The following is a 13,234-nucleotide window of genomic DNA, read 5'->3' as shown; positions in this document are numbered from 1 at the left end:
AAGGAATATGTTGTATTATATGATTAGGCGACTTAGATGAAACTAGCCTTTGAGGTATTTTTGTTGGGATGACAACAAAAGAAGTTAAACACTTTAGAAAAATATCAAAACAAACTTCGGTGAACTTGCGGAAATAAAACTTCTGAAAAAATGCAAATCAAGTGAAACACAATATTTAACGTGGTTCGGTCAAGGTGACCTACATCCACAAGTGAACGAGAAAGAGAGAGAGGATTTTATTAACTTCCAAGAAAAATTACAATCAAACACAAAGGTTACACCCCGCTTGACCTCTCAACACAAAAGAATCTCTTTTGCTTACTAACTGCTCCAAAGGATGTGCTCTTAACCTTAAAATGATTGCTCACTTGAATTTTATGTGCCACTAAAAATGATAGAGATATGGACCTATTTATAGGCAAGCATGGGAAACCCTAATTATGATGGACCATGCCAATCCATAATTAGCCTATAATGGGACACCCTAATTTCCAACCAATCACGGAATGCCATGTGTGCACTTTTAGAATCTTCAACCTCATGAGCATCAACAAAAACACGTGATGGTGCATCATGTATCATAATTCATGCATCATGTATCATAATGCGCATCATGATGGTGTATTTTCTATCAAGATGTTACATCAGCCATGTGGAACATGCTCTATGAGCAACTTCATTCTTCTGAGTAACATTTGGATAATCTTCAGCATCCTAGTGAACTTGACATCTGAGTGGTACATCAGGAGCAATGATGGCACACCAGAACCTTGGTGGCACATCATGCTCCATAATGGTGCATCCTCCTCTTGAATGGTGCATCCACCTCTTAAATGATGCATCCACCTCTTAAATGGCATATCTTTTCACTTTGTGGCATATCATGTAACTTCGTGGCATATCCTATCACTTGGTGGTATATTAAGTCACTTCGTGGCATATCCTGATTCCAAAATGGTGCATCCAAACATAGGATGTCACCTTGATCATAGATGGTGCATCCATGCACCAAGATGCTCCATTCCACTTCTAGTTGATCCATACCCCTTTTAGAATATTTATTCCTTTGTCATGAGATCCATTCCTTTGTCAGGAGATCCATTCCCTTCTCATATGATCCATTCCTTTATCACATGCTCCACGAGTTCCAAGTGCTCCATGTTGGACAATACTTTATACCCCAACAATCTCCTACTTGAAGGCTTGAACAGTTTCAGCTGTTATTCAAAGTCTTCATCATTCTTCTTAATCTCTCTCTTTCTCTTTATTTATTTCTTTCTCTCTCTCTCTCTATGCCAACCCCCATCCTCAAAATCTTGGAAGGGAAACTGAAGGCGTACCTAGCTTCAACTTTTTAGTGGTAAACACCTTAATACATTTATCTGCTGAGTTCTCCATATTAAGGACTTTCTTCAGCTTAGTAGCCCATTGGTTCATAGTCTTGAACTCTCTAGTCAGCCGTATCTTAAGCTCACTGATCTTTTACGTGTTTGAACCAACAACAACACACCATCAATAGTTAACACGAGGATCATACAGGAGGAACTTAACTTACAGGTAACAACTGTGATCAACCTCACATCTCCTGAACCCGCTCCTCTTCAGGAAGTTATCAAACTTTAAGTACTACTGATTAGAAGTTTGCTTCATGCCATACATGTTTTCTTTCATCTTGAACACCAACTTTTTCTTACCAGCTATAAGAGCACTTTTTGGCTGTGCCTTCAAGTTGTCTACTTCTAGGTTATCAGCAAGGAGATCATTTGTATTCATATCTAGGTGCCCTAGGAATTTTGTGACCGTTTTGCCTACCGTCTAGGTCGGGTCTGACTATGCATTATTAAACGAGATACTGACTTAAAAGGGTAATGTATTTTTCGATTTGTACACATTTGGTCATTGAGTTTTTTTTCTTCTACATTTACCCTTCAACTTGTTAAACTGTACACATTCAATCCGTATAACCGGCTAATCTAGGTTAGCTGGTAAAAATGACTTAATAGGATAATATATTTCTCACTTTGTACACATTTAGTCCATATATATATATATATATATATATATATATATATATATATATATATATATATATATATATATATATATATATATATATATATATATATTGTAAAATAAGTCATTTTTGTTTTTCGAATCGTTCAATACTTATGAATGATTTCTTTAGGTTTTTCTCACGAAATCTTATGTTGGACATTCATTAATGAGGTGTTTGAGCCTTTTGATTCTTATGTCCATCACGATCTCGCCTACTTAGTTGCTTAGGTCATGTGTTCTAAACGTCATAACTTTTTCATACGATCTCGGATTTTAACGATCTTTATATCCATGTGTTCGTATTTTAGTCTGCTACAACTTTCATTTAGATTACTCCATTAAAAAAATATTTTTACTTACGATTTTTATATCCATACGCAGGGGCGGATTTAGCCGGGTCCCAGTGTTGCACCGCCAACACCTGTTTTTTCTATTCACAGTGGAAATAATTTGATTTTTTTTTTCCGTTTATACCTATTTTTCATGTCTTTGCAATGTCTATTTTATCTTGGTAGCACCTACTATGTATTCTTGCATCTTCCCCTGTCCATACATTTTTTTATAAATGAATGTATGGATTGTTTTTTATAAAATCGTAAATAAAAATATATTACATTTTAGCTGGAGTAATCTTAAAGAAAAAATGAAGACATGGATATAAAGATTGTTAAAATAATTCGATGTCGTATAAAGAAGTTACGACATTCAAAATACAAGACCTAAGCCAAACCACAAGACCTACGTAACCAATAAGTCGAATTCACGTTGGACATAAGCATCAACAACCCCAAACAGCTTATTAAGTTTTGTCTCACATAAGATGTCGTGAGAAAAACCTAAATATATCATTCATAAGTACAAAAAATGACTTGTTTTGAAAAAAAATGTTAAGGACTAAATATGTACAAAAATATTAATGACTAAATGTGTACAAAATGAAAAATATATTACCCTATTAAGTCATTTTTTTCCAGCTAACCTAAAATAACCGATCATAAGGATTGAATGTGTACATTTTAACAAGCTAAAAGGGTAAATGTAAACGAAAAAAAAACTCAGTACCCAAATATATAAAAATCTAAAAATAGATTACCCTTTTAAGTCATTATCCCTCCTTAAAAGGGTGAATGTTTAACTTAATTTCTTGGCAATTAAAGTAGAGCTAAAAACACACGAAGATACATGCACAATCCAAGATTGCAAGCAGTGAGGCAGATATTGTACTTCTAACAAATTATTTATGTATTTTTTTTTGGCCGAAAATATTAAAGAAAAAAGGTTAGTGGTATTGCTCGTAGTGAAGTGAAAAAGAATAATTAACGGCGTCACCAACCGTTTCATTAAAACAAATAAACACACAAAATTAACGGCATTAGTAACGTGTAGATTTCCCACCAATTACCAAACAAGTTTTACTGCCCGTCTTCTCCGATTCAAAACCTGCTCTTCCTCCTCTCCTCTCCGTCTTCTCTGATTCCAACATCTTCTTCCTGCTCTGCAAATCCCTTTGAAGAAGGTCACAGACATTTTGATGATCAATTTAATTCGATTTATTCTCAATTTCACGAAACCATTGTCATGAGTTTCCATTCTCTTTCAAGAACCCCCATGAAAACCTCATAGCCTCCAAAAAATGACGTCAATCAGAACCCTAATTCCCCCACTAACCGTTCTTATCAATCTAGTCGGTCTAATAAGTATCGCGCTAGCCCAATCCAACCAACAAAGTAACTACAGATTTGCAATTGTTTTCAAGATCTTTCTGCAATCATTTTGAATTAATCTAACTTTTTGAATCCTTGCTTTGAATATCAGGTCCAGATTATATGAAGTTCTTAGTTAATGCAACGCAGCTTCCTCTGGAGGATACATACGACTACATAATAGTCGGCGGCGGCACCGCCGGTTGCCCACTGGCAGCGACGTTATCAAAAACCTACCGTGTTCTTCTTCTTGAAAGAGGCGGTCTTCCTTTCGCGAACGCTAACCTCATGACTCGTGAGGGTTTCCTCCCTACACTCACTAACTTTGATCAATTTGACTCCCCTGCTCAGGCGTTCACTTCCGAGGACGGCGTCCCCAACGCCCGTGGCCGCGTTCTTGGCGGCAGCAGCGCCATTAATGCCGGATTTTATAGCCGAGCAGATGAAGATTTCTACAAAAGATCCGGGATCAATTGGGATACGCATGTGGTGCAGCGATCTTACGAATGGGTTGAGAAAGCTATCGTGTTCCATCCGCAGTTACAGACATGGCAAACAGCCATCCGTGACGGATTAATTGAATCCGGCATCGAACCTTATAATGGTTATACTTTAAATCACACTTTGGGTACCAAGATTGGTGGCTCGACGTTTGACAGCTCCGGCCATCGACACAGCGCCGCTGATCTTTTAAACATGGCTAATTCATCCAATATCAAGGTGGCGATCTATGCCACCGTGGAGAGGGTTTTGTTCGCTCCTTCATATTCTTTGTTGTCCAGACAGAATGCTATCGGAGTTGTGTTTCATGATCTAATCGGCGGCTATCATCATGCAATGTTACGGAATAATGGAGAGGTCATTCTCTGCACCGGCGCCATTGGCAGCCCGCAGCTGCTTCTCCTGAGCGGAATTGGCCCACGCCCTTATCTTTCTTCTTGGGGGATACCCGTCGTACGTCATTCTCCATACGTCGGAAATTATATGTATGATAATCCTCGCAACGGAATATCGATTGTGTCGCCGGTTCCACTGGAGCAATCTCTCATACAGGTGGTGGGCATCACCGATTCGGGTGCTTATGTTGAAGCAGCCTCCAATGTTCTACCTTTTTCTTCACCCGCATATTCCGTTTTCCTCCGGCCGACTTCTTCTCCCTTGTATCTTACTGTTGCTAGCATCATGGAGAAGATTATCGGACCACACTCTTCTGGGACACTTCGATTGGCGTCCACAGACGTGAGAACCAACCCTATTGTGCGATTTAACTACTTCAGTAATCCGGTGGATCTAGAAAGATGTGTGAACGGAACTCGAAAGATCGGAGCCTTGCTTAGAAGCCGAGCCATGGATGATTTCAAGTTCTGGGAATGGTCCGGTACGGATTTCAGATTCGTGGGTCCTGCATTGCCGATTGACCAATCGAGTAACATTCTGATGCGTGACTTCTGTCGCCGGACTGTGAGCACAATATGGCATTACCACGGCGGATGCGTCGTCGGAAGAGTGGTGGATCACAATTTGAGGGTCGCCGGCGTTCATTCTCTTCGTGTGGTGGATGGCTCCACTTTTACAGTCTCGCCGGGGACCAATCCACAGGCTACTTTGTTGATGCTTGGCAGGTAATTTGAGTAATTTCTCTTTTAGCGAGCTTCAAGGTTTGTTTGCGTTGAATTTGTGTGACGATTGTTGTGCTGAATATGCAGGTATATGGGTTTGACGATTTTGAAAGAGAGAACACAAATGCACAACAACTCAACTCAAAAAGCGAGAACACAAATGCACAATTCAACCCATTGATTTCACCTGCAAATATGGGTTTGGTAATCTTGCATCGATTGTTGTGTAAATATGTAGTAAACTTGTGTGTTGTTGATTCATTCTTTGAAAAACTATAGATTGCTTGTTGTATGTTGGAAGTGGATTGTATCCTGATTCCTGGCCCTAATTTAGATGGAGAAACTGGTAATTCATTCTTCGCAGGGCCTTGATATGCATGAAGTTGGCATCGAGTTATTTGGTGTATATAGCAATAGCTAGCGAATTTTGTTTTTTGTTTTTTTTTTTGGAATTGAAATTGATTTAAAAGCCACATTGTTTCACCATTTTGAAATGGCAAAGGGGTTGTATTTCTGTCGTATTAACACCGCTATCTATCTAACTACGTGTTTGACATGGTTCTGCATCTTTTAAAGGGACAAAATTAGCTTCACTAACATTGATACATGTCACAAGTCTATTGCATAGAAACACAATACAAAACGGTCATTTTTCGTGTCCTAGATAATAAATGGAGCCTTAGGGTGGAGGTTCTCGATGGCGGATCGAAGAGGATAGGTAGGACCGGTCCTGCCGTTGGTACCACTGATTGTGTATTTGGCGGGTTCTTCAAAGAGACGGACGTAAAATTTCATAGGAGGTGTTATTGACGACATATTTTATTTACCTAGTGATACATTTTTTTTTAAGTAGTTGGACATTAGTAGAAAAAACAAAAAAATCGAAATTTTTTGTACTGTGTAGCACAGACATTAGAGGTTGCCGGTGCCACTATTAGCAGGTGGGTTGAGATTTTCAATATATTTAAGTTAAATGAGTCAATCCATTTTAACCCATTTAATTAAATAGGTTGATTTTGATAAATTATCAATCCGTTTGCAACTTACCAACTCATTTAACTTTAATATATATTTAATTTAATACTTATTTGAATATTATAATGTATTAATTAAAATATTAATTTATAAATTATAATGTTTTGTTATTATCGATGTTCTAAAAAGATCATAAGGACTCTAAGACTTGTATTTGCCGTCAAACTTTGACAAAATACCGATTTAAGTCACATATGTATATAAAAATGAATAATAATAGAAAATGTATAAAAATTATTAATTATATACAAAATTGTCGCCTTAAGTTACACTTTATAAACGACATAGCTCGACACGACTTAAAAAAAACTTGAGGTTTAACATCGCCGCCAAGTCACACCTTACGTTATGTAGAACCTTAATTATTATTCATGTTTTTTTTTAAAAAAATGCAATCCTAATTCTTGTCATTTTGCTTGGCTCAGATAATACTAACCACTCTCTAAAATCACTTCGAAATTAAATATGTTTAATGTTATTTGAACATTTATTTGTATTTGTGAATTGAAACTGTGTTTTTGTCATACTTGTGAAATTTTATTTAAATTTGCAACTAATTTAAATAATGTAATCTTTAGTTAATTTATCTACTTTTTTTTTTAAACAGATTAACCAATTTTAACCCATTTATTTAATTGGTGGATTGAGAAATACATAAACATGTCAACATGGTGACAACTCATTTATTTGAAAGGTTGGGTTGTGCTGTAAATATCAACCCACTTAAATAAACAGGTTGGGTTGGGTTGAAATATTCAACCCAATTAATAAATAGGTTGAACCCGAACCCAATTCAGGTCGAACCATTGTCAAGTCTAATTATAAATAACAACATTCGCCTTCTTTAAACATTCACACCTTCTTCAATACCATTCCAATCTTCTTTAGTTCCTTTCTTTTTCTCTACAATTCCATTCCATTCAAAACATTTCAACAAAAATGAATCAAAACGTTTGAAAAGTAGTAATGAAAGAAAATTCGTATGGTTAATCTTCAACCGACGAAGAACATACTGATGCTAAATTGTTATATGCATTGTCTCGTGTAACGTCCGTGTTTCGTACTAGGCTTAGTTATCAAATATGTAACCATGTCGGTTAAATATTGTAAATTTTTTAGAATAAATAAAAGTAAATTATATTTATATTATATATATATATATATATATATATATATATATATATATATATATATATATATATATATATAGAGAGAGAGAGAGAGAGAGAGAGAGAAACAGAGAGAGAGAAAGAGAGGTTCATTTGTTATAACTATCTATTGTGTGGATTGTAACATTCGAATATCAGGTATATTTATAATTGCTTTTATCTTTATCAAAAGTAGCACAATTGGTCCCTTGAGGAAAAAGGCTTGCATTATGGACGTACGTAGGGTGTACTTAAGAGTACGTGCGACGCACTTAAGAGTATGTGCAACGTACTCATGCAACATAGAATTGACCAGCTAGTACGTTGGATGTATGTATGATACGCCAAGCGTATGAGCCCAGACTTCAAACCCTAATATTAATGGTTGTTCCCTATTTAAACAGCATTATATCCCCATTTGATCATCCTTATTAGCCACCATTCTCTCCCCAAACCCTAATTTTGAGTTTGAGTTGTTTGTGTGAGTTTTGTGAGCTTATTGAGTGTTGTGGGTGCATTTTGTTGAAGGAGTCAGGAGAAGAAGGAGAGAGTGCTTGCAAGCTAATAGATCCAAGAACCTTTTCTCTTGGTGCATCATTTTTTGTTATAAAGTTTATACCTTGATAAGTTTTACATTATGTCTACATAGTTGAAGTTTTATGAACTTTTTCCCCAATATTGGACCTTTATGAGTTTGGAGCACTCCATCGAAATCTGCTCCCATTTCTACATGCGAACCTCCAGTGTTTGCAACTTGTCATGCAGCCTCTGATGCTCGACCTTGATCATCCTGCAGGTCAAGCGCCTCTCAACATACCTAGCGATCTCCCTATTCAAGCACGACCACCAATAACTTAGTCTCAGATCCCGATACATCTTGGTGGCCCCCAGATGGATATAAAAGTGAGACTTATGAGCCTCCTCCAACACAACCTGTGTGACCCCACCAGACAAAGGAACCCACACTCGACCTCAACAGGTCAAAAAAAAACCCAGCTATCCGGAACAAAAATGGTGATCTTACCCCTGATCCTCTCAATCTTCCAATTCTATTCTCGAACACCCTGAAACTGAGCATCCATAATCAAACCCACAAGCAAAGAATCCATAGATATCCTCATACATGCCACCTCAACAGAAGGTGCAGCCAACATGCGGCTTAGGGAATCCGCCACCACATTCGCTTTATCAGGATGGTAAAGGATCTCGTAGTCATAATCATTGGCCACGTCCAGCCACCTGTGTTGCATCATGTTCAGGTTCGGCTAATCCATAACATGTCTCAAACGATTATGATCCGTGTAGATAGTACATCGGACCCCAAAAAGATAATGCTTCCAAATCTTGAGAACGAAAACCGCAGCTCCCAACTCAAGATCATGCATGGGGTATCTCGTCTCATGCGGCTTCAGTTGCCGCGAAGCATAAGCTATCACTTGTCCTCTCTACATGGGGACTGCTCCCAAGCTGGTAATGGACGCATTACATAAAACCACAAAATACTCAATTCCCTCTGGACGGGTCAAGACTAGGGCCTAGCAAAATCTATGCTAGGGATGAGCAAGGCGGGTACCTGCCTCATTTGGCAAGATCTGGAACTGGAATTGGAACCGGAACTAGCGGTTCTTAGAAAGTTATAATAAGAATCGGAACCGCTATAGGCAATTCTTAAATGTTTGGAACCGGTATCGAAACCGACGGTTTCAGTTCTGGGAGCGGGAAACTCAGTTATATTAATTTTGATTACTTTTGTCGATAAAATCGCAATTTAGTTCAATCTAAATCAAATCAATTTGGACCAAAAACAAACAAAATCAGACCCATATTTTCTAAACCGGTCTAAGTAACACACACATATTTATATGAAATACTAATATATATATATATATATATATATATATATATATATATATATATATATATATATATATATATATATATATATATATATATATATATATATATAAACCGGTTCCGGCGGGTACCCAGCAGGTAGAGGTTCCAAAAAAATGAGAACCAGAACCGGATCTGCTTATGGCGGTTCCATAACTTTAGGAACCGGAACCACATAAGGCGGTTCTAGTTCCAGAACCGGCAGTTCCGAAGCGGTGCTAGTTCCAAAAGCGTGTACCCGGTTCCGATGCTCATCCCTAGTCTTTGCCAAAGGGTCTCAAATGTTGACTGGTGCTCAAGGTCTCACCAGAATTCCATCCCCTTCCTTGTCAGACGAGTGAGAGGTACTGCAATCTTGGAGAAATCCCGAATAAATCTCCAGTAGTAGCTTGCCAAACCCAAAAAAAACTCTTGATATCCGAGGTAGATTTCGGAATCTCCTACTGCATCACCATCTCGATTTTGGCCGGTTCGACCAAAATCCATCTTGGTTAACGAGGTGTCCAAGGAATTGAACCTCTCATAATGAAAACTCGTACTTCGAGAACTTAGCATAAAGCCATTCTCGCCTCAAAAGCACCAGATGTAACATCCCAAGTTTTGTTAATTGTAGTCCCTAGGGATGGAAGGGTAAAGCCATGAAGAGCCTAAGGGCTAACTTGTAATTATAAGACCAGGAGGAGTACGTTGCGCATACATAAGGGTATGCAAGGCGTACTAGGGAACTCCCTAGTACACTGGTCGTACACTTGTGTACGATGGGCGTACTAAAAAAGGATGAAAATCCTAATATCCCAGGTTGGGGGCTATATAAACATCCTCATGGCTCATTTTCTCTCCTCCTTCTCAGCCTCCATCTTCCAGAAACATCCCCAAGCCCTAGTTCTTATGGGTGAGAGTGATTTGGTGAGTATTTTGAGCTCTTGAAGGTGAAGCCATTACAGCAAATAGTTGAAGAAGGGGATTGGCTTGTAGATCTGAGGTTGTGGTGTACTCTAGAAGCTCCAGAAGGTAAAAAAAAAGCTTCAAATTGTGTGCTTGTAGGTCATAGATCTAGCCTTTCTAGCATTATGGAACCATTTCATGTCCCAAAACCCCAATATGGTGCATGATGCATTTTGGATGAGATAAACTGTCCTTTCTGGACCTTAAAGAGGTCTCAAGTGATAAAAATGAGGACCCAATGGCTTAAGATGTCCCATGCATGATGTAGAAGGGTCTTAATGGATTAAGAGCTTCCTGGACGTCCAAAGTGATAATGTTCGAGACTTTATGAATCTTAGGCACATATGGTCATTGGATCTGGAGTTTAGGCTTAAGTGCTTAAGTCATTAAGCACTTATTAAGGTTTTGGTGAAACCTTGCATACGCCCAACGTATGCTTCTATACGCCCAACGTACTAAGTCAATGGCCCATTTTCCAGTCAATGCGAGACTCGCATACGCCCCGTGTAGCCTAATGGTACGCCCAACATACGTCTTCTGTGGACTTTTGGTGATTTGGGCTACTTTTTGGGCTAGTAAGGTTTGGGCCTTGCTGTGCTTTTAAGTAGATATGTCTTGGAGCAGTTTTGGTGATAGTGGATCATGGGGTTAAACCCAATAAGGAAGTTGGGCCCAATTTAGTAAATTGGGCCAATAATGGGCCTTGCATAAAGACTATCAAAGTTATAGACTTGCAATTAGGCCTTCACTCAATAAAAGGGAATGGACATGATGGATTGAATGGACCCCTTTTTGCCAAGATTGTTATGTTGTGTAAAGACTTGGTATTTATTATGTGATAGTTAGGGGTTTCCAATGAGATAGCGATTCCGAAATTCGTTTCTTCAGTTCAGATCGGCGTTGCGAGGTGAGTTATCCTCAATATATCACAAGGTCTAAGGCACCAAGGTCGGCCTTTTCACGGGTTGTATACTGGTTTTGTTTGATTTGCTTATTGATATGTTAGATCATCATCCTGGTAGTTAGGATGGTATATTGTTAGTGACCAGTTACGTCAGTATCTTGGTTAGGATGTTGCTATGCTATATGATCTGTTAGATCGGTTTGTTTGTCTATGGATTGTTATGTGATTATTTGTTATATGTGCACATGGTTGTTTCTTTGGGGTTGGTTTGAGGTCGGTCCTGCATTGTGCTGTAGGCCAACATACCCAGGGCAGACCGGATAGACTGCAGACCCGGAAAGGGGCACATACTCAAGTCGAAGGCCAAGCGAGCGGTCCGGATAGACTGAAGGCCCAAGAGGGCGATCCAGACGTGCCGAGGCTCAGAGAGTGGACCAAACAGACTAAAGGCCCAGTGCGGGCGGTCCACTCATACTGTAGACTCAGGGAGTGGACTAGTTGTACTTAAGGCCCGGTGTGGGCAGACCAATCACACTACAGAATCGAGTTGCATGGTTGTTCTATATTTTTTGATATCTTATGGTTATGGTATGGCTGAGGTTGGTATTTTGGGGGTATCTCACTAAGCTTTCGGGCTTACACTTTCAGTTTATTGTTTCAGGTTCAACAGATGACCATGGGAAGGCAAAGGCATGACCGTACACTTCCTCGATCGATGATTATGATTTCTGGGAACTCTGATGTTTAAACTATTTTGAAAATAAATTGTAATAATTGAATGGTTTTATATGATTTAAAAAGTTTTAAATGGACTCGAATTTTGTGGATGTTACACCAGAAGCCCGCGAATGTGCTCCTCATGTTGCTCTCTGGTCTTGGAATATACCAAGATATCATCAATAAACACAATAACCGAGCGATCGAGCATCGACCTGCATACCCGATTCATCAAATCCATGAATACTATTGGCGCATTGGTGAGCCCAAATGACACCATCCAGAACTCGTAATGCCCATAATGAGTCTGGAATGCGGTCTTCTACACATCCTCCTCCCTTACCCAGACCTGATGGTATCCAAACCTCAGATCCATTTTGGAGAACCAAGATGCTCCCTGCAATTTATCAAAGATATCATCAATTTGTGGAAGGGGATAACGGTTCTTCATCGTTAACTTGCCCGTGTCCCTATAAGCGATGCACATCTGGAATGAACCATCCTTCTTCCTGACAGAGCTCCACATGGAGAACTGCTCGGGCGGATGAACTTCTTTTCTAGCATCTCCTACAACTGAGATGATAGCTCCTGCATCTCAGGCAGTGGAAAATGGTACGGGGCCTTGGCAACAGGGGTCGCACCTGGCACACGGTCGATCCTGAAATCGACCTGCCTCTCAGGAGGCACACTGGGTAACTCCTCCGGAAATAAATCAGCGAGCTCCCTAAAAATCGTAACATCAACAACTGATACCTGATCCCCAACCCGCGTATCCATTACATAAGCCAAATAACATGCACACTCGTGCTGAATATACTGTCGAGCCGTGGCTGCCGAACAAAATCTTGAACCTATTCTGGTACCCTCTCCATAAATAACTAGTTCTCCCCCACTTGGGGTTCGAACTACCACATGCTGACCCTTGCAGTCGATCATGACACCAAATCGACTTAGCCATTCCATACCCACGATCACACAAATATCCCGCATAGGAATTAGAATCAAATCAATCGAAAAGGACATCCCAAAGATCTCTATAACACATCCCTGATAAACCGAAGAAGCAGAATCCCCGTGTTCGTTGGCGACAAAAACTCGCAGTGAACGCTCCAAATCCCCCATGGTCAAAGCAAACTCCCTACTGAAGGACCGAGAAACAAAGGACCAACTCGTACCCGAGTCAAACAACACTAAAGTAGGAAAGCAATTCACTAG

At 39.3% G+C, this 13,234-nt stretch overlaps 1 protein-coding gene across 1 annotated transcript; it reads left to right on the top strand.

The window, feature by feature from the left end:
- The first annotated feature begins 3,451 nt into the window (after positions 1-3,451).
- On the top strand, positions 3,452-5,878 carry LOC145042755 ((R)-mandelonitrile lyase-like). The gene is made up of 3 exons (XM_078991229.1): positions 3,452-3,782; positions 3,871-5,380; positions 5,465-5,878. The coding sequence occupies exons 1-3, from the start codon at positions 3,689-3,691 to the stop codon at positions 5,556-5,558; spliced, it is 1,698 nt and encodes a 565-aa protein (XP_078847355.1). The 5' UTR covers positions 3,452-3,688; the 3' UTR covers positions 5,559-5,878.
- The last annotated feature ends 7,356 nt before the right edge of the window (positions 5,879-13,234 follow it).

Source organism: Lactuca saligna, chromosome 4 (genome assembly GCF_052625555.1).
Source record: "Lactuca saligna cultivar CGN05327 chromosome 4, ASM5262555v1, whole genome shotgun sequence".
Taxonomy (NCBI): Eukaryota; Viridiplantae; Streptophyta; class Magnoliopsida; order Asterales; family Asteraceae; genus Lactuca; species Lactuca saligna.
Note: the sequence above shows the minus strand (reverse complement) of the source record. Positions and strands in the feature narration are given on the sequence as shown.

Excerpts from the sequence above, each read along its gene's own strand:
- LOC145042755 (XM_078991229.1), top strand. The coding sequence starts at position 3,689 with ATGACGTCAATCAGAACCCTAATTCCCCCACTAACCGTTCTTATCAAT. Across the intron at positions 3,783-3,870 it reads AGCCCAATCCAACCAACAAA|GTCCAGATTATATGAAGTTC; the intron begins GTAACTACAGAT and ends TTTGAATATCAG. Across the intron at positions 5,381-5,464 it reads ACTTTGTTGATGCTTGGCAG|GTATATGGGTTTGACGATTT; the intron begins GTAATTTGAGTA and ends CTGAATATGCAG.